The following is a 27693-nucleotide window of genomic DNA, read 5'->3' on the forward strand; positions in this document are numbered from 1 at the left end:
CCCATGTGACTCCAGCCTCCTTTCAGGGAGTTGTAGAGAGGGAGAAGGTCTCCCCTCGGCCTCCTTTTCTTCAGCCTAAACAACCCCAGTTCCCGCAGCCTCTTCTTGTAAGAGCTCTCTGGGACTTACCTGCAAAAAGAATATCTGTGGAGCATATCCACGGGTTGGAAATGGTATTCACTGACACTTGGAGGGACCTTTTAGCTTAGTAGATGCCTTCATGAGAGAAAAATACTTGCTGTTGCATTTGTCTGCTCAGTTCAGTCTTGGGGGAAGACACAGAAGGACCTGTGGTTGGAAGTGAAAGCCAGAGATGCCGGCATGAATCTAGTATGATAGCAATCATTTTGTGAGTACATAGCTCATCCAGTGCTTCATTTTTAAGTCACTGTTTGCCACTTTTTCTGCCAGATGACTGATTACCAATGGTTTTTAAGTAGCTGCAACTTCCTGAACATACATAACTAAAAAATTGCCTTACTGCTTCACATAGCTCAGTCTCATTTATATTTCTATTTTATGTTTGTATTTCCTTCTCATCCCCCTCCCCTGCTTCTTGTCTCTCTCTTAGGACACAAATCTTTCAGTGTTAAGGTGTAGCTTATTATAAGTCTATTAGTAACCTGGCAGCACATTGTGATACCGCTGAAGGTGATGGTGGGACAATCTATTGCTCACTCAGGCTTCCTGTGGAGGTGAAGGAAGCAATATACATATATGTAGGTACATAGAGATGCACAGCTTAGGAATGAGAAAGCCCAATAATAATTCCTTTTTGACTTGCATTAGCTGTGGCATGTAAATAAAGATTGTAGTTGGTGTTTCTGAGTAGATGGCAACTGGCTTTGTTTTCCAGGAAATGTGGGGACACACTTGCATTTTGGTTTGTAATCTACTTAAGCTCTCAAAGGGAACTCAGATTTGTTGGGTTTTGTCAGTGTTTAAAAGTAATCTGTTAGCATGCAGTTCAGATGGGTTAACAGACTGCTTGGGGGTTTAAAGACATGCTGTCAAATTTGTGAATAATCACTGTGGTAGCCAGTAGAGTACACCCATTTCAGTGGAATTAAGCTACTCTTGTTTCAGACCAAAAAGTGAAGATAGCTGTTAAGTTATGGGGGGGTGGGGGGGAAGCTTCAGAAAGGGAAAGGCTTAGTAACAGAGGGTAAGATTTGCAAGTCAAATGCAAATCCAAAAGCAGGTAGGCCCAGGAACAAACTCTTCTACCTTTTTTTTTTTGAAAGAAAATAGATGAAGGAACACTACCTAGGATTTTGTTGAAGCAGTGGATGAGAGAGAGTATAAGGCAGGTTTCAAGAAGATGCTGGAGCTAAAAATCCTTTTCCCTCATACTTGCTACAGTGGAGCTCAGAGAAGAGACCAATGTCACGTATTGAAGGCAAGCAGGGAGGGAGTGCTTCCAACTCAAGCACTCATCTGAAGCTGATGAACAAGAAACTGCTTGGAACAATTGTCTTCACCATTAGTTGACCTAAAAAGAACTCTCAATATTAAATCTATTTAATACTGCTGTTAATATTGTAGCAATTACTTAAATGAGCCCTGAAATGAGAGCTGGAAATAGGACACCAGTTTCTGAGCCTCATTGGGGATTCTGGGCACAACAGACTGGTTAGCATGAAGCCCATGGTGGGTAATTTATTTTTTGTTTAAATTATGAAGCAAGTGATACTATTAGATGGGGCAATTTTAAAATAATAGCAGAAAGCCACTGTGACTTTGCAGAAAAGTTTGTGTTCCATTATTAGAGCTTTACAGTATCATAGTATCAGTCAGGGTTGGAAGGGACCACAAGGATCATCTAGTTCCAACCCCCCTGCCATGGGCAGGGACACCCCACACTAGATCAGGCTGGCCAGAGCCTCATCCAGCCTGGGCTTAAACACCTCCAGGGACAGGGCCTCAACCACCTCCCTGGACAACCCATTCCAGGGCTTCACCACTCTCATGGGGAAGAACTTCCTCCTCACCTCCATCCTGAATCTCCCCACCTCCAGCTTCATTCCATTCCCCTTAGTCCTATCACTACCTGAGATCCTGAGAAGTCCTTCCCCAGCCTTCCTGTAGCCCCCTTCAGATACTGGAAGGCCACAATTAGGTCACCTCAAAGCCTTCTCTTCTCCAGACTGAACAGCCCCAACACTCTCAGTCTATCCCCATAGCAGAGCAGCTCCAGCCCTCTGCTCATCCTTGTGGCCCTTCTCTGGACACCTTCCAGCACCTCCAGATCCCTCTTGTCATAGGGGCTCCAGAACTGGATGCAGTACTCCAGGTGGGGTCTCACCAGAGCTGAGTAGAGGGGGAGAATCACCTCCCTTGACCTAGTGCTTCAATTTTGTAGAGCTTTACACAGGTTCTGTCAGCAAGACTTCTTGTAGAGACAGAGTAATGGTAAGATGAAAAGGAAGATCTTCAATGCTTAGTTAAAGAACAGGAAATAAAAACATGATTGCAAAATGTTCCTGGAGGAGTTTCCTGGACATCCACAAAGATGTGTTCAGTACTGAAATGGTCTATAGCGTGGTGACCCTCTCTGCTGGTGGCCAGCAGGTTGAGAGGTGATTTTCCCTCTCTACTCCACTCTGGTGAGACCCCACCTGGAGTGCTGTGTCCAGCATTGCAGAAGGACATGGAACTGCTAGAGCAAGTCCAGGAAGGCTACAAAGATTATCAGAGAGCTGGAGCACCTCTTCTATGGAAGGCAGGCTGAGAGAGTTGGGTTTGTCCAGCCTGGAGACAAGAAAGCTCCAGGGAGACCTGAGAGTGGCCTTCCAGTGCCTGAAGGGGCTACAGGAGAGCTGGGGAGGAACTTTTGACAAAGGCATGGAGTGGCAGGATGAAAGGTGGTGGTCTCAAACTGTAAGAAGCTGGATTTATATGAGATACTAGGAAGAAGTTCCTCCCCATGGTGGTGATGAGGCACTGCAACAGGTTGTCTGGAGAAGTTGTAGAGGCTTCAGCCCTGGAACTGTTCAAAGGCAGGTGGGATGAAAAACCTAGTCTAGTAGGAGCTGCAGGCAGATTGTAACTAGATGATCTTTGTGGTCCTTTCAAACCCAACCTATTCTGATTCTATGACTTGCAGGGCAGCACTAATCAGAGCATCTGTGAAACAGGCAAGGTCTAGAAAAATCTTTCCTCATGAGTCCTGTCTCTTCCTATAGATTCTCCTACTGCAGCAAAATTGTCTTCAAGTGTGTGTTCAGAAATGAAAACAACACTGGTTACTGGAAGTGTTCTGTTTTGTTCTTGCTTTCTCCCTCCTGTATTATGTGTAGAGCTGTAAAGCAGCACAGAAATACATTGACCAGAGAGATGGCAGGGCAGCAGGTGTGGTGAGCAGACTGAATGTGTGGAGAAAGCCACTTACAGTGTTGAGCAAAAATGGGATGAGGAGAGCAGACATCATCATCACTGGCTTTGTAACAGGAACTGGTTGGACTTTGTGCTTAGAAAATCCCTAATCTGATCTGAGGAGCTGAGGGGAAGAATCTCCATTCTAGAACATTTGCTGCTGCACATAGCAGAAGGCCTGATACTGAGGCAGCTGAAACTTCATGCTGCTTTTCTTAGGTTCTCACTCTTCTCTCAAAGCTTTTATCTCTTTACATTATGTATATTGCTTAAGATTTTAAGGCTGAAAGCTTCCTGTGTGAGGATTAGTATGAACCCAAGTCATTATGCTTAGGTTGTTATCTTGACAAGCTTATGATATAACTGAAGATAATTGAGTTTATCTTCATATTTACATGTAGCTGCTTTGAAAAAGTCTAGAATTAATCTCTAATGGTCCTTTAGACCTATGTAATATATTGTTTAAATTGTTTAAGTTACTGGGACCAGAGGATATGCAATCAAGAGTTCAAAGTGTGTGGGGGAAAGGATTTAATAATTAAATTAATTGCTGATTTTCTTGGGTGTCTCAGGATTGAGATAGCAAATATGTCATTCTATTTGTTGTCAGGGGAATTCAGGAACGTGGACAGGCCTGTACATTTGACATCTATTTAGGAAAAACTATCAAAAACTGAAATAAGGAATAGAATTGGTGAACACCAGGTGAATGAGACCTGCTTTGAGGCCTGAATATTGCTCCTATAAAGAAAAGTCCTGCCTTGAGTCCTCTGGGCTTTATAGAAGGATTAACAAATGCTCAGGGAGAAGTTGATCTGGAAACTCTTCCTGATTCTCCCAGAAGAGTTTAACAAGGCCTGTAGGCTCTTAAGGAAAGAAAGCAGTCCTGGGATAAGAGGAAGGATATTTTCCCAGATGAGTAATTAGATAAAAGATGGGAAATGGAGGGCAGAAATAAATACCTCCTTGAGTAGAGCAAGGTTAGCGGTGGGGTTCAGCTGAGTTTCTGCTAGCAATTATGCTGCTGAGTGTAGTCATATAGTATAGCAAGCATGATAATAAGGTTAAAAGCTGAGCCTAGAGCTGAATGAGCTTATCAATGGCAGCAGTATTTGGAACAGCAAAGATGACAACTGCAGAGTCATCCTGTGGGTTAGACTGCTTGGGCAATAAATTGGCAGAAAATTTCCCCAGCATGTAAATATACAGTGATGCAAATGCTGATATAGTGACTGACTGTCCTAACCATGCACAAGAAGATGAGCTCAGAACAAGCCATGATCCTTGAGGAGTCAGATCTTAGGAGTTACCAGTGCTGGCTTGATGGAAAACATCATCTCAGGCCCATTCCAAAAACTGATGCAAATGCTGGAAATTAGGAATAGAGAGCAAAGCAGGAGAATCCTTATTCCACTGTGTAAACTTGTGCTTGCTCCTGCTGCATGCAGTTTGGTGCCTCATTTCAAAGAGGCTGGTTGGTAGGGAATGGCAGGTGGGTTAGGAAAAGGCTTCATGGGCTGTATTACACATAAAATGGCTTTCACATGAGGAGCCAGCTGAGCCAGTTAGGACTCTTTAGCCAGGAAGAGACAGTCTGGAGGGCAAACAAAACTTTGTTCAAAACCATGAAGTCAATAGGTGTGGTCTTATTTGCTGGTTCACTCAAAGCAAAGGGCAATGTGCCATCAAAGCTAGCAGGAGCCATGTTCAAACCAGGCAACATTAGATGGTTCCTTGTATAATGGGGGTAGCAGATGTGTGCAACTCATAAATTGGTCTTGCAAATCCAGAAAGTTTGCATAGTATCAGGGGAGACTGGAAACAAAATACTGAAAAAATTAGTTGAGAGTTACTGAGTAAAATACATCAGCCTAGAGGAATTCCTTGAGCTGAAAATAATTGGGAGTTTGAGAAGAAGCATGAGAAAACTGTGTGCTTGCCGTCCTCTTACTGTTGGAGCCTGCATATGGTCCCTGTTTTTCCAGAGCAGAGTGGGACTGGAAAGGGTGAACAATAAAATTAATATTTATTTTTTGTTATCACAATGTTGTAAAGTTTCTGCAGCTGCACACATTGAGCCCAAACTATGAGCTTCCTGGCCTACTATGACCATTACCCTGAAACAGTTAGAGCTGCCTTTGTTTTTGTTGGCTTCCTTAATACAAACCATGCTGGTGGAACCCAGATTTGAGTTAGAGCTTTGTAGGAGCAAAGGGCTCTATGTACGTGTGGCTTTGAATATACTGTGTCCAGTTCTGGGCCCCTCAGTTTAGGAAGGACATTGAGACACTTGAAGGTGTCCAGAGAAGGGCAGCAAGGCTGGGGAGAGGTCTGGAGCACAGCCCTGTGAGGAGAGGCTGAGGGAGCTGGGATTGTTTAGCCTGGAGAAGAAGAGGCTCAGGGGAGACCTCATTGCTCTCTACAACTCCCTGAAGGGAGGTTGTAGCCAGGAGGGAGTTGGTCTCTTCTCCCAGGCACCCAGCACCAGAACAAGAGGACACAGTCTCAAGCTGCACCAGGGGAAGTTTAGGCTGGAGGTGAGGAGAAAGTTCTTCCCAGAGAGAGTTGTTTGCCATTGGAATGTGCTGCCCAGGGAGGTGATGGAGTCACCATCCCTGAAGGTGTTCAAGAGGGGATTGGATGTGGCACTTGATGCCATGGTCTAGTCATGAGGTCTGTGGTGACAGGTTGGACTCAATGATCTTTGAAGTTTCTTCCAACCTTTGTGATACTGTGAGTTCAGGTCATTAATACCTTGTAGCAGATCTTTAGAGCTTCACAAGAGATCTTTCGAGCTGTAGCAGATCCCCAGTGTTCAGCTGGATTGCGGTGCCAGGTGTGTGTTAGAGGTGGTGAGACTGAATTCAGACTTCTTGCAGGTAAAGCAAGAAATTGTGAGAATATAGAAGTGTATTGAAAGAAAAATAGGACCTTATGGGCAAGAAATTTAATCAGGAAAACCTTCACATTCTGCTCAGAGTAACTGGATGCAAACACCACCACCTTGTAGGTTAAATGTTCCCTGACCTCTGGGATTTTACTAGGACCCTTGTTCTACAAATGTACGCACAGGTATTTTTAAATAGATGCTGCCTGTTTGCAAGGTCATGGCCCAGGCATGCTCAAATCAGTGAATCACCAAAATTAGATGAAGCCTAGCACAAAGTCCTAGCCAGAATGAAAACATTATCCAAACTTCCATACAGCAGTGATTTTAATGGAATCTACAGCAAGAAATGGTCTAAAGCTTAACATTACTCTCAAAAAATCCAATTAGCTCACGTTGTCAAGTCGATATGAATGACTGTAAAAGTTTCTTTATAAGCTGTATAGCTTACATATAAACTATACATACTGAAAGTTTCTGTATAAACTATATAGCATACTAGCCACTTTCTAATTTTATCAATTAAAGGGGCTAAAGTTTTATGCTTGTGAATGTTAAGAGCTCTGAACGAGTCGATCTCTTTCCTTGGCAAGAAGTGCTTTGCTGCCTGCAAATTTCCTTTGGATCTTACTGAAAATAGGACTGAGATTTACCCCCAAAAAATCTTAACAGTGTCCAACTCTGTGCAGGGAGGGAGTGTGGAAGTGCTAAGTGCAGATGCACGTGTGAGGGTGGTGCTAAACAATAAACCACATTCCTGTTTCTTTTCTCTGGAAGGTGCCTAGTGGCTTGCGTGAGCTAATCCTTCAGTGCTGCCAGCTCTGTTTGCTAAACCATGGTAAAGGATTATTATTTATGGGAATGCCATGAATTTTTTTTGTATCTGCACTTGTGGCTCCTTTTTTATTTTAAAGACTGGAGAACCATAACTCTGTACTTTTAATTTTGCATTCAGAATGAGGAGTTAATCCCAGAATGGGGCTTTTTTGATGCAAAATCTGAATGCTTGTGTCGTAACAACAGCTGTCCCCTCACCATGTGGTATCTTCCATTGCTTTACTGTAGAGATGAATTTTGGCCCAGCGTTTCAGTAATATTGGACACACATGGTTTTAGGTGACAAAGCAGTATGTTTATGCATTCATTTGACTCTCACAGTTACAGTTGGCTACAGATTAGAACGGGGAGAATACATTCACACCATGACCACCCTCATAGCTGCTTGTAGTAGTTGGATCACAGTAGGCGCTGTTGCATCTAAAGACACAATTAACTGTTGCTGAGGAGCTGCAAATTCACAAAAGCTCTTTTACAGCTTGAGCCCTTGAGAGTGGGTTTCCTGAAAGCTTTTGCAAAGATTTTTTTTTCTTCCAAATGTAGACATCCTAAAATCAGGCATCTTGAAATGAAACGAACAAGTTGGTAGTTTAACGTAGCTGACGAATTCTTGTGCTGTGAATTAGCTGTGGAATTAGATCTACAGGGCTGACTGGACTTTTGGCTGTTAGGAAGAGAACTATTGATTCTATGAAGATAACGTTCTGAGTTCTGCAGTACTTACAAATACTTTGGAAAGCTGTGAGCACGCAGGGAAAACTCAAAGCTTACTGGGAAAAAAAGGCTGAAAATAAAACTTAGGGGAAAACTTCCAGCTGAAAAGATGATCTTGATTTCCATGTGTAATTGCTTAGATGTGCCTTGGGGTATGGTAAGAGAATAGCTCTGGCTTTGCTTTCAAACAAAACAAACAAGAAAGCCACAAACAAACAAAAACCTCAACAACAAAACCAAACCAAACCAACCCCCCCTACAAAGTTTTTGATAGCAATTAAATAGGAAATTACAGCTCACAGCATATTAAGGCCAATTTTGAGGTATGAATTTTGTCTGATTGGTTTTTTTTCTGAACAAAAGGCCTTTAACCAAATATCTGGGAAGAAAGAATCATTTAAATTACAGTGCTGAAAACTTTTGTGAGAACATTACCCCCAAATCTTCCCTTCTAGAATCTCCTGAGGAATACTCTGGTATGAAATACACCCGTGGTGTGAAGTGCAATGAGTAAGTCTGTGGATTCTGTTAACTTGTGTTAACTTAAGAGATTTTTCTGTGTATTTATCACTACTTCTGTAGGCCAGAGTATGATTGTATGATAATGCCTGTAATGTATGTGTGAGATCTCTCCCACACCCAGGTTACTTAAGCATCCCATCATAGATAATTCATTTTATCCTTGTATTAGAAACGATCCGAATATGAATGTCCGAGGCTTTCAGCGGTGAATAAAGGACTACATGGATCCAAACTAGGACGATTGATGAAATCCTTGCTACTATTGGCTATTATTTACTGTCTTTTAAGTGGCAGGTTGTATTTATGCCAATTTATCTGCTTCAGGGAACACTCTTGATAGCAGAACAAAGTGAATAAAAGTAGTTTGCTTTGCAAATGAATGCAAATGGTGGAGCCTTTCGGGAAGCCCTTTAACAGGAGCAATGCACTTTGATTATGAGTGAAGCTGCCATTTGGACATGGTGAAAAGAGCACGCTTGAACCATTGATTGGGGGAGACAGTAAAAAGTCAGGAAGGGCCCCGTTAAGCTTGCAGTGCGGCAGGCGGATGTCAGCGTGGTTAGAGCACAGTGGGAGAATGACAGGCAGGATTAGTGTCAGGGAGAAGCTTTGCTGTAGTTGTGGAGATGGTCCCTGGGGTCACTCACCTCTGACTGTTGTTCTGTGCTGATGGCTCTGTAATGCAAACTGCTTGATATGTGCCTGTTCATTATCGGAAATGCTGATTAGGAGAGGTATGTCATAAAGCCTTCCTTAAAGAGGAATAAACCGGCAAAGTGCTGATGGGGACAAAGATTCGCCTGCACGCTGCTTGCCAGAGATGCTGCAAATGTCAGAGGTGGTTACTGCATCTTGCCTTCTGAGGCAGGCTGGATTTCATGCCTTAAACTGCTGTAAGTGTCTGTTCCTTGCTTGTTCACTTTTATTTGGCCTCGATGGAGACAGCTTCTTTCTTTTTAACAGATCGTCTTAGGTGCTCGAGCAAAACATTCCTGTAGCTTTTGGGCGCTGGGTAGTGGAAGCTTCTGGTTTGGTTTTGTGGCACAGCCGTGGCTGGGCGGCTGTGGGGTGTTGCTTAATAGTCTTAATGGAATATTAGAATCAACAGATTTCATTCCTGAGTCATCCCAGAATGTTAAAACGGGATGGTGACAGTGCCCAACAGCTGAAATGACTGCTCTGTGTAGAGGCTTCTTTGAAAATGTAAAAATCGAGCACATTTCCTTTGTCTTTGAAGAGTCTGACATGTGCAATGCAGCAGACACCTAAAATGTTGCATCTTGGACCGTGATTTCATCTTCAATTAAAGTGCTGTTGCTTTTTGCCTGCACTGTTATCTCCACTGTATAAATGTTGATAGAAATTAAATGTCTCGATGTGTACGATGTATCAAATGCGTTTTTTGGGGGTGTTAAGGATTTTAATGTCTTACTCTTGGTCTGCTGGTTTGCTGTGGGTTTGGCAGTAGCACAGGGAGGTCCTACACCAGTTAATTGAAACAGTTATTTTTTTACATGATTTGATTAATTGGTTTGAAAGGGATTTTTTAAGTGTATTACCTCACAAAAATATCTCCACTATCCCTGTGTAATGAATGTTTTACAAATGTTTTACAGGCACCTGAATGGACAGAGGAGGACCTCAGCCAGCTGACAAGAAGTATGGTTAAGTTCCCAGGGGGGACCCCAGGTCGATGGGAAAAGATTGCTCACGAATTGGGTCGATCAGTGGCAGATGTGAGTTCACTCGGATTTGCATTGTGTAGAGAGTGACAAACCAGAACAAGACAGGCAGTGTGGAAGGCAGACGTGCATGGGGCAGACATTGTCTGCTGAGAGAGGCTACAATCCTTTTAGGACCTGGAAGTGAACCATTAACTAACCACGCAAGAAGCAGATGTCAGCCAGTTTCTCCCTCCACAATTAACAGCTGTAACTGATCAGCTGGATGGGGGATTCTGGTGCTTACAACTCGAGCTACTGTAACCCAACAACAGCAAAACAATGAGCTTTGGGGACTGTAGCAGCCTCCTTTCCCTGCAGGCCAGTGTTTGTGACTTGAGTAAAGATTACATCTCTGTGTCGGGGCTGTCCTTAGGAGATGAGCCCAAAGTGTTTGGACAGGTGGTTTCCATTAATTAAACTGGAATATCTCTGCAAACTTTAAAACCAGCTACACTGGATACTGTTTCAGTCCCTTTTCTGGATTATAGCAGGGGTAATAATGATAGGGTGTAAAATGATTAATACCCTGTTAATTCATATTTTATGGTATTGTAGCAGGTATCAAAGAAAGCTTATACTGGCGGATTTTAAGTGTTACGATCTTAAAACCCTTAGGGGGCAGCCTGTAAAAGACTTTCCCTTTGCAAGCAATAGATCACCAGGACATGATGTAGTGTCTGCTGAGGACCATTTGAAAGCCCTTTCAGCTGACTCTATTTTATAGGCTCTGGAGGGGTTAATGAGAATAATGTTTAAATCTGTTGCTGTACATTTTGAGATGAGATGGTCTTCATTATATTTCAGGAGTTATCTTAAATAATGGCTAGAGTAAAATGTGACCCATTAGAGCCTTCAGGACAATTTACATATTACTTAAGTGGATTTTTTTCCCCCCTTCCCTTTATATAACCACTAAAAGATGGGTTTAGAAGTTATTTTTAAGGACTTAATGCATCTGTACAGTTCTGTTATTCACCCATACTAGAAAACAAGCCATTTGTGTTCTTGTTGTTTCAGAGCTACACAGATTTGCAAATAAGGGGATGAAAGCAAGAAGCTGCTAACCATGATGAAATTGTTCTGTTTAGTGTTGCTTATCATGCTCCTTGAAGCACCTGAACCCTAAAGTGCAGTGACTTTCTCAAAAGGATGCTGCATTTTGCAGACCAGATACTAGCAGCAAAACTATTTCACGTGGCCTGGTAGCATGTGGTGTGCATGAGGAAGATCTTTTGAGGTTGCTTTGGGGAAAAAAAAGATCAATTTGCTCCATATTGATAGTACAGCCATGCAGAATGGTTCTACATGGAAGCATCACTAAACTCACATTGAGTTAAGATTGGCTTTTGCACCCATTGCCTGCTTTATTCCTCGAGGCTGGTGTCAAAACATTCTTTAATCAGAATCTGTTCTATAATCTGTTTTGGCCACCATACCTGCACCCATCCAGTACTGGAAAGACAAAACAAAGCTGCTTGTGTCCTCCATTAAGTGAGAAGTCTTGAGCAGTGTGCTCTTCTTTTTAGTGAATTGGAAAGATAAATGGAAGCAAGGTGTGTGTGCTAAAGAGATTGTGCTTGTGTGAAAAAAAGGAATTCTCAGGGATTGTAAGGTATGGAGAACAGTCTCTGAGTATAATCCTTTTTACTTCCAGTGACCTCCAACCATATGATAAATGTAAGCACTCTCTGCACAAGTTTTTACTTCTCTAAATTTCCAGTTGTTGGCAGTGCTAGCTCAGCTTTCCTGACACAGACTCCTTATTGGAGTTTCTGCTGCCTTTATCATCCTGTTGCATAGAGCTGCAGCTATTGGGTTTTGAGAAGAAACACTTAAAGGCTTCCTGGAAATTTCTCTGGGTGTCAAACTGTTATTTCATCAGCATCAGAACTGTTGAAAGTAGAACTGCTTCAGATGCATATCCTTCTTTGGATGTGCTGGAATGTGTCCAGAGAAGGGCCATGAGGCTGAGCAGAGGGCTGGAGCTGCTCTGCTATGGAGACAGACTGAGAGAGTTGGGGTTGTTCAGTCTGGAGAAGAGAAGGTTCTGAGGAGACCTTATTGTGGCCTTCTAGTATCTGAAGGGGGCTACAAGAAAGCTGGGGAGAGACTTTTGAGGGTGTCAGGGAGTGATAGGACTGTGGGGAAGGGAGCAAAACTAGAAGTGAGTAGATTCAGATTGGATGTTAGGAAGAAATTGTTCCCCATGAGGGTGGTGATAGACTGGCACAGGTTGCCCAGGGAGGTGGTGGAAGCCTCATGCCTGGAGGTGTTTGCAGCCAGGCTGGATGTGGCTGTGAGCAACCTGCTGTAGTGTGAGGTGTCCCTGCCCATGGGAGGGGGCTTGGAACTGGCTGATCCTTGAGGTCCCTTCCAACCCTAACAATTCTGTTATCCACTCCTCTACTGAACAAGATCACAGAATGTTAGAGGTTGGAAGGGACCTCCAGAGATTGAGTCCAACACCCTGCCAAAAGCAGGATCACTTAGGGTCGTCCACACAGGAATGCATCCAGGTGGGTTTTGAAAGTTTCCAGAGAAGGAGACTCCACAACCTCTCTGGGCAGCCTGTTCTACACAGAATGTAGAGCTTAGCCCTTAGATTTGTTGAAGGTGACATAGAATAACATCTAAGTTTACGGCAAAGATTCTTACTTTGCTAGGACATCAGCAGGACTGAATAAGAAATGTTACACTAAACCTGCAGGGGAAACTTGTGGGTTTGCCAAACTTTGTGCACAGAAAAAGAGGTATTTGTGTGCACAGGCAGGGTGGCCCAAACAACTGTTCCCTGCCTCCACTGGGAGAGGTGCAGGGAGTTTGAGTGTATGAGGTCCTGTTTTGACCCAGCTTGTCTGGTGGAGTTTAGGAATCCCTTGCTTACAGCTAACTGAACAGGTCAGAAGGAGTTTGAAGTGTCTTTTCTGGCAAATGCACTGGGTCTGAAGAGGAAAGTTCAAGGACAAATTTGAATTTGGTTTTCCAACATTTTCTGTGGCACAGGAGTAGAATAGAATAGACCAGAATAGAATAGACCAGACCAGACTGGAAGAGACCTTCAAGATCATCGTGTCCAACCTATCATCCAACACCACCTATGTGAGACCACTTTCTGCTTGTTTCTCCTCCTATGAAGTATCAAGGGCAGTAAGGCTTGGGCTTTCCTTTCACAATTAGAGAATTACAGTGCAAAAGACTGAGAAGGTAGACTGTGTGTTTCCATGTGATTTTTAAGTCTTGAAACCCTTTTTAACAGTAGATTAGCTAAATAGGTGTTAACAGAAAGGCAGCTCAAAGGAATCTGCTCCAAAATGATCTTTCTATCATTGCTCCTGTCTCAAAGCTTTCCTCCTCAGCAGAAATTAAGTCAGAGAAAACATTTCAGTATTAGGAAATGGTTCAATACTTTTTAAAGAATAAGCTGAACCCATTCCTACATACCAGAAAGGCATCAGTGACCCTTTACTCCTAACCACTCCAAAGAGATTCCATTTGCAATTGTCTTAACTCCTACCCTACAAATTCCTACATCAAACTACATTCGTTTCCACTGGCCACTTTTTAGCAGGATGAAGTGATTGAGGACAATGAGGTTTTGGCTTCTGTGAACTTTTCAGCTTCCTGGGGTTATTTTAACTGGGTTCTGGGGGTTCTGGTTTGTTTTGGAGGGTTTAAAAATACATTTCTGAGTTTTCCTCCTGCCGTTACATTAATAAGTTTTGGAGCAGCATGAAGCAAAGTTTCTATGCTTAGAGCTTTAACACTGCTTTTTCACACACAAAGGAAGCCCCAAAAGTTTGTGTCTAACTCATTTCCAGAGAGATTTGTTCAGCTTGGAAAATTCTTCCTTAGTTTTTCTAGAATGAGACTTTGATACCTCAGAGTCTGCTGAGCTCACGTAAATCTTACAAAGCAAAGAGGAGCTCAAAATTTATTGGCAACCCAGTAGAATTCCAAAAGGCCAAATTCCCTGAAAATGGGAAAAATAAGCTGTCAAAATTAGGGTAAAGCTACCATAGGAATGTAGGCAAGGACACACAGCAGGATGATCATAGAATTGATAAGGTTGGAATAGACCTCGAAGATCATCAAGTCCATGTTCACAAATAAAAGATCACAGGATGTTAGGAGTTGGAAGGGACCTCCAAAGGTCATTGAGTCCAACCCCACTGCCAGAGCAGGACCATAGAATCCAGTGCAGGTCACACAGGAACACATCCAGATGGGTCTTGAAAGTCTCCAGAGAAGGAGACTCCACAACCTCCCTGGGCAACCTGTTCCAGTGCTCTGTGACCCTCACAGTGAAGAAGTTCCTCCTCAGCCTGGAGTACCTCCTGTGCTGTAGTTTATATCCATTGGCCCTTGTCCTGTCCCAGGGTGCAACTGAGCAGAACCTGTCCTCTCCCTCTTGACCCCCAGCCCTCAGATATTTATAGACAGTTATCAAATCCCCCGTCAGTCTTCTCTTCTCCAGAGTAAACAGCCCCAGGTCTCTCAGCCTCTCCTCATCAGGCCATGCTGCAGTCCCTTAATCATCCTGGTAGCCCTCCCTTGGACTCTCTCCAGCAGATCCCTGTCCCTCTTGAACTGGGGAGCCCAGAACTGGATGCAGTATTCCAGGTGAAGTCTCACCAGGGCAGAGTAGAGGGGGAGGAGAACCTCTCTCAATCTGTCAAACAACTGGCCAGGGGTGGCTCTTGAAAAGCAGGAGGAACCTTGGGTATTAGAGGTAAGAAGCTAGACACACATTGACAATTAGCAAGCCCTTGTGAAGAGGGCAAGCATCTTACTGGGAATATACACACAGAAGGATGGTAACCCTGCATCTGCACCCTTAGTTTGTGTCCAGTTTTCAGTATTGCCCTTAAACACATGATTCAGTGCAAAGAGTCCAGGTGAGAATGAAGAGAATGGGTTTCTGAAGTGGGACCTGCAAGGAAAGATTGAAGGACTTCCTGTTGTTGAACTGAGAAAAGCTATGAACTGATGATGGAAGTATTCCACTACATAAAAAGAGAATTGTAAAGCAGTGGTTTGTGCACTGTTAGTTTTACAGCCAAAAAGTAATTACTCCAGATTTTATCACAGGATGCAGAGTCAGACATCGAGGGGCAAAGAATGCAGTGGAGATGGCGAGGCAGTGGCATAAGCTGCTGTGGAGTCTCCCTGCTTATGAGCCTTTAAGAACAGGTTGCACAAACATCTGGGAGAAACAACATTAATGTAGTGATTCTGCCTGAGGTTAGGTCCTCCTTTTTCATATGGTCTGTGATTAGACTAGCAAGTACAAGCTATCTAGGAGGAAAGGGGAAGGAAACCAAACCTTCTTTGCAATTGGAAGCATGTGTGAACTCGGTTTTAAAAATGGAAAATTAAAGCCAGACAGGCCCCATAGCTGGTCAGTAATCCCTGCATGTACCTTAGCTTGACTGATCTTAAATCTAGTAATTCCTAACAAAGTCTTCTTTCAGATTTTCTTTTTCCTTTCCCTGCTACTCAAATTAGGAGTGTTGTAGAAGTTTGTTTGCAGTTCCCCAAATACTGCACAAGTAAGGATTACCACGTGGGTATGCCCACCAGGTTCACCATCCCCACAGGCATGTCCACACAATGTGATAGAGGCCCCTGGGGAAGGGCCAGCCAATAGTCCAATTGTAACCAGCTATGCCCATGCTGTAGGGTCCTGAGGCCCCAAACAGAGAGGGACCTGGGGGTGCTGATTGACAACTGCCTAAACATGAGCCAGCAGTGTGCCCAGGTGGCCAAGAAGGCAAACAGCATCCTGGCCTGCATTAGGAATAGTGTGGCCATCAGGAACAGGGAAGTCATTGTGCCCCTGTACTCTGCATTGGTTAGGCCACACCTTGAGTCCTGTGTCCAGTTCTGGGCCCCTCGGTTTAAGAAGGACATTGAGAGACTTGAACATGTCCAGAGAAGGGCAACGAGGCTGGGGAGAGGCCTTGAGCACAGCCCTATGAGGAGAGGCTGAGGGAGCTGGGGTTGCTTAGCCTGGAGAAGAGGAGGCCCAGGGGTGACCTCATTGCTCTCTACAACTCCCTGAAGGGAGGTTGTAGCCAGGAAGGGGGTGGTCTCTTCTCCCAGGCAACCAGCACCAGAACAAGAGGACACAGTCTCAAGCTGTGCCAGGGGAAGTTTAGGCTCAAGGTGAGGAGAAAGTTCTTCACAGAAAGAGTGATTTGTCATTGGAATGTGCTGCCCAAGGAGGTGGTGGAGTCATCATCCCTGGAGGTGTTCAAGAGGGGATTGGATGTGGCAGTTGGTGCCATGGTCTAGTCATGAGGTCTGTGGTGACAGGTTGGACTCGATGATCTTTGAGGTCTCTTCCAACCTTGGTGATACTGTGAGCTCATTCTGCTCTGCTGTTTGTTTATGCTGCCTCATGTGATACCAGCAGAAAGGCCTTTGCAAGCTCCCCCCTGTGCTTTGCAGCCTAGTGCAGAAGTGCTGCGAGAGGGCTTATTGCCTTAACTTTTGCCATGTTAAATCTAGGGCAAGTTTATCTGGCCTCTCCTTCAGGAAAACATCTTTTAACAGCCAATGGATAATCAGCATGAAATAGATGAGATTAGTTGTGCTCATCTGATCAGTATGTGTAATTACCTAAATGGCTAATTGTCATTTTAATACACGTGTGTTGTGACTTCAGCAGTCTTTTCCCCTACAAATGGTTTCCAGCTGCTTTAGTAGAATTCTTTTTTTACTGCTCTCACAACTGACTGCTTCCACAATTTCTGAAGTGATTATTTTTTTAATTGCAGTTGCTTGGTGTTATAAATTAGATTTTCAAGTATTTTGATCCTAAAAGGGAATCAGAATGCAGTTCACTCTGATCAGGATTCCTGCCTGCTGACCTGGTTACCTGTGCCACTGCTCCGTCATCCTCTAAACATCTGTTCTCTGACCCATTTTCCTTGCTGAATTTGTTGCTCCAGGGTTAGTTCTTCATTCCTGTCCTCCAGTACTTAAGGGGAAATAATTGACATTTTGAAAGCAAAAAGTCATGTTTGAATATCCTCAGTGCTGTGAACACCCTATCACATAGCACAAATAATTAATGCTTCAAAACTTCTATTTTGGGGGGGGAAATGATATTGATTTGACAAATGCTAAGCCTTATGAAGCTTTATACTAATGATTGCCAGCTTTTACTGAATTGGAAAAAAAAAAGAGAGAGAGAAAAAGCACTTAGATGTGAAATCATAGCAATATATTGTACTTGACAATAGCTACCTTCTATAGATAAAAAGTTGAAAACCAATATTTGCTGAAAGGCAGAAATTAATTTCAGTGACTACAAAGGATGTTCAAATTGTAAAAACAACAGAGGAAGTAAAATCTGTCTGGCATGCCAAACAGACTTTAATGTGATTATTAGGTACAGGTTTTTTAAATTAAAGGCAAAGAGATCTCAGATTTCATACTTGTGAAGTAATATTAGAGTCGCTTGTCTTGCAGGATTTAGACTGATTGCTGTTTGCTGCTGCAGTCGCTGATCTCGTGCGCTTGTGCTGCAGAAAGGGGCTGATGGGGGGTTGCTTCCTGTACAGAAAACCTGTAAGGCAGGCAGCAGGACAATAGGCAGGTGGCTGCACCTGAGCACACAGTCTGAATTATTCCAAACCCCAAGGGCACAAGGCTGGGGGAGGAGCAGTGCTTATTTCACACAGAATCACACACAGAGGAACATTCATGTTGGTAGCACATAAGACCCTTAATGGGAAGGTCGTGAGTTCAAGCCTGCAGTGGGCAGTAGTGTCCTCCCTACTCTAGTCATGAGGTCTGTGGTGACAGGTTGGACTCGATGATCTTTCCAACCTTAGTGATACTGAAAAGACCCTCGGGATCACCAAGTCCAACTGATAGCCCTACTCTGCAAGCTTCACCCCTAAACCATATCCCCAAGAACCACATCCAAAACACCTTTAAACACATCCAGGGTTGGTGACTCCACCACCTTCCTGGGCACCACATCCCCAATGCCTGACCATTCCTGCAGTGAAAAAATTGTTGCTAATGTCTAGTCTAAACTTGCCCAGTGACAGCTTGAGGCTTTTCCCTCTTCTTCTATCACTGATTACCTAGGAGAAGAGACCAGCACCAACCTCTCCACCACCTCTTTTCAGGTCATTGTGGGGAAACATGAGGTCTCCCTTCAGCCTCCTCTGTTTCAAATTAAGCCCCAGCTCCTTCAGTTGCTCTTCATCAATTTATTCTCCAGCCCCTTCCCCAGCTTCCTTGCCCTCCTCTGCCCTGGCTCCAGCACCTCCACATCTCTCTTGTATTGAGGTGCCCAATACTGACCATAGTACTCAAGGTGTGTGTGGCCTCACCACAGCTGAGTACCAGCAGACAATCCCCTCCCTGCTCCTGCTGGACACAGCATTTCTAATCCCAGCCAGGATGCCATTGGCTTTCTTGGCCACCTGGGCACTGCTGGCTCATTTTCAGCTGCTTGTCCATTAGAACCCCTAGGTCCCTTTCTGCCAGGCAGCTTTCCAAGCTGTCTTTTTGCAGTATCTCTTGTATGGCCAAGTGACATTTTGAGTCTTTAATTCCTGACTCTGGGAGTTGGCACTTGTACTTTATGTGCCATTCTGTCACAGGTTTCTTATTTTTGAGACATGCAAGCTTGTTACCTTGCCAGCAAGAAAACATCTATGTGGGAAGTGATCAGTGTGTAAAAGTTTGTTAATTTATTAGGGTTTTTTGCTTCTGGAGATTGTTTCCTAAAGTCTGTTTGACATTTCATTTTGTATCCTCTGTCTGAATTAACTCAGTTATACTGTGGATGTTCTGAAACAGTCACCCTTAGCAGCTTGCATATATTTATGTAATCAGTAGCTCTTCAGTTGCTTATTGAAGTATAAAATATAGCTCTGGATCAAGGCCCAAAAGAGGTTATGAATATCCAGGATGGGGTTTAGATCATGTGCAGGTCATGTAGATCCCTCAATCTAAGAGTGGAGTCTTCAAAACATGTGTCAAATCCCACAGACACACCAGAATGCCTCTGTTGAGACTTGGAGGGGAGGAGAAAATTATTTTGCAGTTGCCTCCTTGTACAGTTTCCTTTTGTGCAGTCCTACAGGCTTTGCAGAACTGGGCAGAACAATGCATCTCAGTCAAAGAAAGGTTTTACAGAGGACATTAGAACAACTAATTCCAAATAGGTTGCTTGTAGGGTGGTTAAGCAGTGCTACTGCAACTTCTTAGAGTGACTTGAATCCGTGTCATGTCCCATATACATCCTGGTGAGATGGGTTAGAATGCCATTGCAGAATTAATCTTCTTACTCCCAGGAAGGGTATCATAGTATCAGTCAGGGTTGGAAGGGACCACAAGGATCATCTAGTTCCAACTCCCCTGCCATGGGCAGGGACACCCCACACTACATCAGCCTGGCCACAGCCTCATCCAGCCTGGGCTTAAACACCTCCAGGGACAGGGCCCCAACCACCTCCCTGGACAACCCATTCCAGGGCTTCACCACTCTCATGGGGAAGAACTTCCTCCTCACCTCCAGCCTGAATCTCCCCACCTCCAGCTTCATTCATGGATTTTGCATCAGCAGTTAAGAAACAATGTCCAAGCAGTTGTTTCAGTGTTGGAGCCTCTGTTACATGAGTGCCTGTAGTATTGAGCTAAAGACTCTCAAACATGGATTTTAACTGACAAAACAACAAACAACCCCACCATAGTATGAAGTCTCCAACTTCATGAGAACTCCAGTTGCCAAGATCATCTTCTCCCTGTCTCCTGAAAACAGGAGCAATTCTGCTGCTGCTTTAAATTAACCTGGAGAGTGTTCCTCAGCTGGTGATTCAGCCCAAGTTTGCCTTGTTTTTGGCAGGCTACATCTTAAACTGCCCCATAATTAAACTCACAAATTGAAAGGTTTCTGCTGAGGTAGCCACCTCTTCTCCATTATCTGCTGCAATCCTAATCAAAGTAGTGTCCTATTATGGGAAAGAGAGTGGATTGTTGCTCAGAGAAGATTGATAGGAGACAGCCAAATGGCAAAGGCTTCAAAGCCCTGTTGGTGTTATCCTGTAGAGCTGGGCTGGAGGGGTCAGCTGAAGTGATGGGCTGATGGCATCAAGAGGATCACTGTACCTGACTTTACAGGGGTTTCCCTCTAGAGCTGTCACAATTCTGTGGTTTTTATGCCTGCCTTCCCTGCAGGGTGAAAGGTAGCCTCTCATTCCTCTGACAGCAAAATTTACTTTTGCCTGTGCTACTGAGAGTCTGTTAAGCTGACTCTGAATAATTTCTTTTTTCCCCCCTCATGTATATCTCTGAAGCATTGATTGTCCCATCTGAAAGAGATGGCAGGTGTCCAGGGTAACAAGAGATTTAACATCTGGATGGTCACAATGAGGAATGTTTTTAGTGCTAGGTGTCTTTCTGAGTAGCAAGCTAGCCTTGTGATCTGGACTAATTGTCAGCAGTACATGAGGAGACCTGCTCTGTCTGGCTTTCACTGAATCAAATCAGCCCACTAATCCCACTTGCTTTCAATGAAGTCTCTTTTTGTAGCTAAAGAGCTATTGAAACTGAATTCAGAAAGGAGTTCTCAGAAGTCAACTGCTCCTGTGGCTTCTTTCTGCAGGTCCCACAGTAAGCTGGTTTCACTGCTTGCATCCAGCATCTTCCTTTTGGTCATCTGAGAGAACCTGTTTCACCATTCATGTGCTTACCTGGCTGTGTGTGTGACTCCTGTTACCCCTGGTGGGCTACAGGCATGCTTAGGTGATTTGGCCATAGAAACAGCAACATCTAAAGTGGATTCCTATACCTTAATGCAGTGTGTCTGTTCAGCAGTACTGATACTTGCAGGAAGAGGAGATCTGCCCTTTTCTATTTTAAATCAATTTCACACTCTTGATCCTTGTTATTTGAGGTATCTCCATCCCCAGGATTTCTTAAGGGCTGGCTAATGCTCTGGTGAAAGCTGTTGCCAGTGACAGCAGGCTTCTAGCATAACTCTTCACAGCCATGATAAAACTCATAATTGAATAGACATGAAAACTGTAATTTGGAAGTATTATGCAAGAACAGGCAGCAATAATGACTAGGAGAGCAATTCTACAACTGCTTCATGCTTTGAATAACAGGATTTCCAAGCATGGCACCTGTTAGCTAATGCAAAAGTAATAATGTGAGCAAGTTATGATAAGAAATGGAGTAGAAGGAGCAATGTTGCATAACTTAGTGATTTCTTTTTAAAAACCACTGATAAGAACTAGCTAGGAGATAACACTGCTCACAGTGGGGATTTAAATGGGTATCAAGGGTGTCAGAAAGTATGGAGGAGCTGGCAACAGAAGAGTCTGCAAATCTGTGTACAATCATAGAATTGTTAGGGTTGGAAGGGACCTCAAGGATCATCTAGTTCCAAGCCCCTTGCCATGGCCAGGGACACCTCACACTACAGCAGGTTGCTCACAGCCACATCCAGCCTGGCTGCAAACACCTCTAGGGATGAGGCTTTTACCACCTCCCTGGGCAACCTGTGCCAGGCTCTCACCACCCTCACGGGGAACAACTTCTTCCTAACATCCAATCTGAATCTACCCATTTCTAGTTTTGCTGTGTTCCCCCCAGTCCTATCACTCCCTGATACCCTAAAAGGTCCCTCCCCAGCTTTCTTGTAGCCCCCTTTAGATACTGGAATGCCACAATTAGGTCTCCTTAGAGCCTTCTCTTCTCCAGACTGAATAGCCCCAACTCTCTCAGTGGCAAGAGCAATGATTAAACTCAAACAGATCAAACTGAAATACAATTTCCTATGTTCCATAGGTTGGATTGCTAATAATCCTCAGTAGTTTATTGCTGACATGTTGTGAGTCCTGCCCTCTGTCAGTGGCAGTGACAGCTGAAGCAAGTGGTCAAATAAGTCTGAGTAAGTGATACCTGAACTCTGAGTGAAAAGAACTGGAGTAAACATGAACTGTGCATAGCACCTGCACAAGGACCTGCAGAGTCTTCCCTATGAAGAAGAAAGCTGACCAGAAAGAAAAAAGACAATGAATACCAGACAAATAACCTCCTGATGTAAGCTGTGAGTGGTGATAGTAAAGCAGTAAGAAGTGAGGTTTACTTTGCAGGAGAAACAAACCACTTCACTGTAAGTCTTGCTGTCATTTCCTTAAAGAGATCCAGCACTTGCCTCTTTTGAAAGCCAAGTCCTGCAATTTCATGGGCAGAAAGGTGGGGGGGAGGAGCCCCACAGACCAGAAGCAGGTGGTACCCAAGTATTTTAACTATGGAATCTTGTTGTAGAACAAAACTCCTGGATCTTTGTTTTCTTCTTTTTCCAGCAAACAGCCACAGAGCCCCCTGGCAGCTTTGCTCTCTTGTGCTGTCCTGAGTGAAGGATCACTTACTGTTAGCACTAGATGGCTAAAACAGCAGAGGTCTAAGCTGTGGCTCTAAGGGTTTCAATTATTCATATTGTGGGTAAGCATGACCCCACATGGGATCTGACTTATTCTTCTTATGGGCAGCACACTCCCAAGTGCCTCACACTGAACAAGGCTTAACACCTCAAATGGCAGCAATCAAAGGTTATGCATCCCAGGTGTAGAATCATAGAATGGTTTGGGTTGGAACGGACATGGAAGATCATCCAGTTACACCCCACTGCCATGGGCAGGGACACCTCCCACTAGCCCAGATTGCCCAAGGCCTCATCCAGCCTGGCCTTGAACAATTCCAGGGAGGGGGTATCCAAACCTCCCTCAAAAACCTGTTCCAGTGTCTCACCACCCTCACTGGAAAGAATTTCTTCTTAATTTCCAGTCTAAATCTGCCCTCTTCCAGCTTCAATCCATAACCTCCTGTCCTGTCATTACAAGCTCTTATCAAAAGTCTCTCCCCAGTTTTCCTTCAGGTACTAGAAGGCTGCTCTAAAAGTTCTCCCTAGACCCTTCTCTTCTCCAGGCTGAACAGCCTCAACTCTCTCAGCCTGTCCCCATAGCAGAGGTTGTCCAGCCCTCTGATCATCTTCATGGCCTCCTCTGGACCCACTCCAACAGTTCCATGATGTTCTTGTGTTGGGGGCAGGTGGTACTGGCTTGTGTTCACCTTTGAAGTTTGCTTTGGGTCACTGAGACTGACTACTAATGAGATAAGAAATGAATTCTTTTCTTCCCTTAGCATAGTCTTTGAACTAACAGAATTTCCCTCAATAATTACTTTTCTCTCTAACCCTTTGTAGGAAAAAAGGAGGAAGGGGGAAAAGGGGGGTTTGGGGAGATCTTTGGCAGTCAGGCTGTTCTATTTGATTTGGGGACTGAATGCTTGTCCCTTAGCATGCTTCATCATCTGGACCTGCCTGGGTTACATTGTTCTTTTGCTCAGAACTGAGAAACTCACATAGAGAATGTGGTGCCTTCTTTTCCCTCTCCTCGTGTGCAGCAGCAGTTGAACTTGATGATCTTAGAAGTCTTCTCCAGCTGGAAAGGTTCTATGATTGTGTGATATTTATGTATTTTAGCTTATGGAATCAGGGTTTAACAGTGAAAGAAAATGAAACTTGAGTATCACCTGTGATGTATTCTGGTTACAGTGATACAAGCAGTATAGTAATACAGCCAGCAAGAGAACATCAGCCTCGTATTTAATCTGTGTTCAGTGTTTTGCAGGAAGCTGCTACTGAGCCCTTCAGCAGCCCAAACAATGTCATTTTTAACAGTCCTTTAATAGTTGTTGTTGTTTCCATGCAGGTTACCATGAAAGCCAAGCAACTGAAGGATTCTGTGACATGTTCTCCAGGTGGGTGCCTCTAGATCCTCACTGATGCTTACACAAAGCAGTGGCTGGATTGCAGCCACACAAACACAGTGCACTGGGCATGTTCAAGGCAGGCTTTGCAGAGAGACTTCTGCAGCCTTGCCTCACTTTGAGCAAAGAGAGGACTGCTGGCTGTCCTGAGGGACTGCTTCCAGTTAGCTACACCCTCCCAGGCTTCTCTACTGAAGCCTTTAGTATGGCTTTACTGTGGCTCCGTTCACTTGTTCAGGCTCTTCTGGTGTTTTATTGGTGTGGTAATTTACCGGTACTGAGGCCAGGAAAGCTGCTAGTTGGCAAAGTTCATTGCTTCATGAAAATGCCATGGGTGCTGGAGCCCTGGAGAGGCTGCCCAGAGAGGTGGTGGAGTCTCCTCCTCTGGAGACCGAACCCACCTGGACACATTCCTGTGCAACCTGCTCTAGGTGAACCTGCTTTGTAGCAGGGGAGTGAGACTACATCTCCAGAGGTTCCTTCCACCCTTCACCATTCTGTGATTTCTTAATGAACCTTTCCCTTCAGCTCTTAATCCAGAAGAGCCTTTTCTCCTCTTTGCACCTTGTTTGCAGGCAGTCCCCTGCCTGTGGTTCTCCTTTTTCCCAGGTGTAACAACAGTGCTTCCCACAGGTGTCATCAGGCTCTCCGAGCTTAAAACGCTGGCCCAGAATTCCAAGAACGTCAAAGCCAATGTGAATTTGCCAGACCACATCATCACCCAGCGAGAAAGGGAGGAAGAGGAGGAGATGGAGAGCTATGATCATATCTCAGAGCAGATGAATGTCCAGACAGACCACAAGGAGACCACCCCGAGTGAAAGCAGACATCGGAAACGGAAGGTTGCCAGAGCGCCTGACATGGGTCTGCTGGCAACAAAAGAGGTGCCCGAAGAGAAGGGCAGGGGCAGACGCCAAAGGGATTTTGATAACACGGAGCAGGAGGAAGAGAGTGATGATGAGAGCAGGAAAAGGGAGAAGAGCCGTGCCCCAGAAGAACTGTGGACTCAAAATCAGCAGAAACTTCTGGAAATGGCCTTGCAGCAGTACCCAAAGGGCACGGCAGATCGCTGGGATAAGATAGCCAAATGTGTGCCTGGAAAAAGTAAGGTATGCTTCCCTCTGGGTGAGCTGAGGTATGAGGAGAGGGGAAATGCATCTGCTGCCAGTGCCTGATCTACCTTGAGAAATGAGGGCTGTGCAGGAAGCTGAGGTCTTCACTTAGCCTCCCAGCCCAGGCATCATCAGCCTAGGGAGTGTTGCTGTCATGTTTGTTGGGTTCATCTGAAACACCTTTTCATTTCATTAGTTTGTCTGTTGCAGAAATTGCTGAGCTGCCTCCTGTTTCATTTAAAACACCTACCTCTCCTCTGCCTTTCAGATCTTCAGTTGCAGGACAAATTAGATCCTAAGCCAAATTTTGATTCAAAGTTAGTAACCAAATGTTGGTGAGCCGCTTTGCTTACACTTTTGCAATGCCTTTCTCAACCCATCTCAATGAACAAACAAAATGAGTAACCCACCTGCAAGTGTTACATGCTCAGTAATCTGTCCCATGCTCTTCTTGTAAGTATCATCTCTTTCAGTAGTGTTGGCACTGCTAGAGTTGGTCCTGTGCTAGATCTCCTTAGAGTTGTGATAGCTTAGTTGTGCTTCCTCATCCTTGTAGCCCAGAAAAAACCTTGTTTTGTTTGTGCCAGGCAGTGTGAGGGGGCAGGAAATGTGGCTGGGGGCTTGGAGTGTTTCTCTGAAGCTGTTCAGCAGTCTCTGGTGTCAGTTAGGTGCTGTGCTGCTCACCATAAAGGTTTCTCTGAACCCATCTGCAGCCTGGCTCACACCAGAGTAACTGTTCTGAAATGGATATTGCAGCACAACTGTTCAAGCCCTGCTTTCACAGCAGCAAGGAACAGCTGCTTGCTGGGGGTTCTGTACTCCAGTTACCCATGAAGAAACAGAATCTAAAAGTTCATTTTTCTAATCTGCTCCTCACTTAGACAAAGATTCTCCTCCTGAAATGCAGTCACAACTTAAAAAGAACAAACCAAACCCAAACCAACCTACCCAAACAAAATAACAACCCCCCGAAGCAACAACAAAAGGACCCCACCAAATAAAGCAAAGCCCTGAGCCACAAAGACATCCCAAACACCCCCAACCCCTGGCACCCACCTCCTCTTCTGGAGTGAGGCAGCACACGTGGAGTTAAAGCAACACTAAAATGCCAGCCTTGAAGGAACACTCTTGTTTTCCCTTTCAGGAGGAGTGCATAGCAAGATACAAGCTGCTTGTTGAACTGGTACAGAAGAAAAAAATGGCCAGAAGCTGAATGTGCTGAGCAGAAGACCTGGAGCCCTCCTTGGTCAGATTGGGGTTTCAAGCTCACGTGCAGGCCGCTGCGTTTTTGTACCTCAGTATTTCTATACATCATGTGCCTTAGGAAAAGAAAGTGTTAATAAATCTTCTACTGTCATGCTGATTCTGTGTGTTGAGGAATGGAGGAGTGTTTGTGTGCTGGAGAGTTGCCCCTGCCGAGGTCTGACGGTGGCAGCAAGGTATTTAAACATGGTTGGACCTCTAGGAAAACCCCCGCTGGATACAATGAATGCACAGAATGTGAGGAGTTTGTTCTGGAAAAGAGAACTGCTCAGAAACTGTTTCAGCATGAGATGAATGGAGCTCTGCACTCGCAGTTTTGCTTTCTTGCAGCTCTGACTCCAAGACCATAGCCCTCTGAGCACATCTGCTGCTACTGGGAGTGTCATTGTGGCTGTAGTTAGAGAGCAGCAGTAATTCTGACCTTAACTTCCAGCTAAGTTGGTGTGCCCTGCAGTACCAGAGCTTTGTTACCAGCAGGCTCCTTACCAGCCCCACAGGGATATTGATAGTGCTGTGACTTTGCCAAAGTCAAAATAGGTAAGAACACACTAAAGGCATTAAGATATAGAAGGCATAGACTTCATGAGCAGGTTTTAAGTACAGAGTGAGGCTTAAAAGCTACCTTTATTGGGCCAAGAGTTCTATCTAGGGCTTTTTGTATACCTTGCACTAAATAGAGTTTGATTTTTATATCTGAAGAAAAGTGAGTAACCCTTACTTGTTCTTCTGTTTCTCATAGTTGGGGGAAAATCCATGCAAAACTTAAAATGCTGGAATGAAGGTGGGGGTGGGGCTGTAAGGGATGGCAGTAAATCTGCTCAGTGAGTGTTGTCTTTTGCCAGGAACATTAAGGGCTTTGTGAAAGCATTATCTACCACTCCAATTCTGAGTGAATGCCAGGATTCTAGTAAGGTTTTGAGCTTTAACTCAAAATGAAAAATCAGAGGCTGGTGTGTATGAACTCCAACTTAGAAGCTGGTGGCTGAAGATCTGCTAACTTCCTGTGGAAGCCCCCAGGAACTGTTTGCCAATTGCCTTGGTTTTGACAGGTCAGCGTTTCACAACATTTCATCCCATTGCCATCAAAATTCAGGGAAGACCAGAGTTCCATGTGTGCCCCTTTGCCCATGGGAGCACTTTGATCCTGGTTCTGGTTACACCTAGATGGTAGTTGGTAACAGCAATGGCAGCATGGGATGTGCTAGACAAGAAATAACCAATCTCAATTTTGTTCCAGAGCTGCTCCGGTTAACTGCGCTGGAAACTAAACCTGTTCAGAAGCTGTGCTCTGGTTCTCTGTGTGCTAATGGATCCATGACTCTGGTTCTGTGCCACTGATACACCTAGGAAGGAGTCTTGAGTGAGATCAAATGAGGTGTTTGCAAGAGATACCAGGAAACCTTAACTTCAGAAAGGTGCAAGAGGCCTCAGAGAGAGGTGAGGGAACCATAAA

The 27693-nt window shown here is 44.4% G+C and overlaps 1 protein-coding gene across 1 annotated transcript in view; it reads left to right on the forward strand.

The window, feature by feature from the left end:
• DNAJC1 (DnaJ heat shock protein family (Hsp40) member C1) overlaps nt 1-26541 on the forward strand; it is a 119231-nt gene extending 92690 nt beyond the window's left edge. Inside the window, exons 9-12 of the mRNA XM_068146341.1 lie at nt 9952-10071; nt 23808-23856; nt 24499-24974; nt 26122-26541. Coding sequence (XP_068002442.1) covers nt 9952-10071; nt 23808-23856; nt 24499-24974; nt 26122-26190 — 714 coding nt within the window. The 3' untranslated portion in view covers nt 26191-26541. The remainder of the gene's footprint in view (nt 1-9951; nt 10072-23807; nt 23857-24498; nt 24975-26121) is intronic.
• The last annotated feature ends 1152 nt before the right edge of the window (nt 26542-27693 follow it).

This window comes from Melanerpes formicivorus, unplaced genomic scaffold, assembly GCF_026170545.1.
Source record: "Melanerpes formicivorus ecotype bairdi unplaced genomic scaffold, bMelFor1.0.p_v2 SCAF_13, whole genome shotgun sequence".
Lineage (NCBI taxonomy): Eukaryota > Metazoa > Chordata > Aves > Piciformes > Picidae > Melanerpes > Melanerpes formicivorus.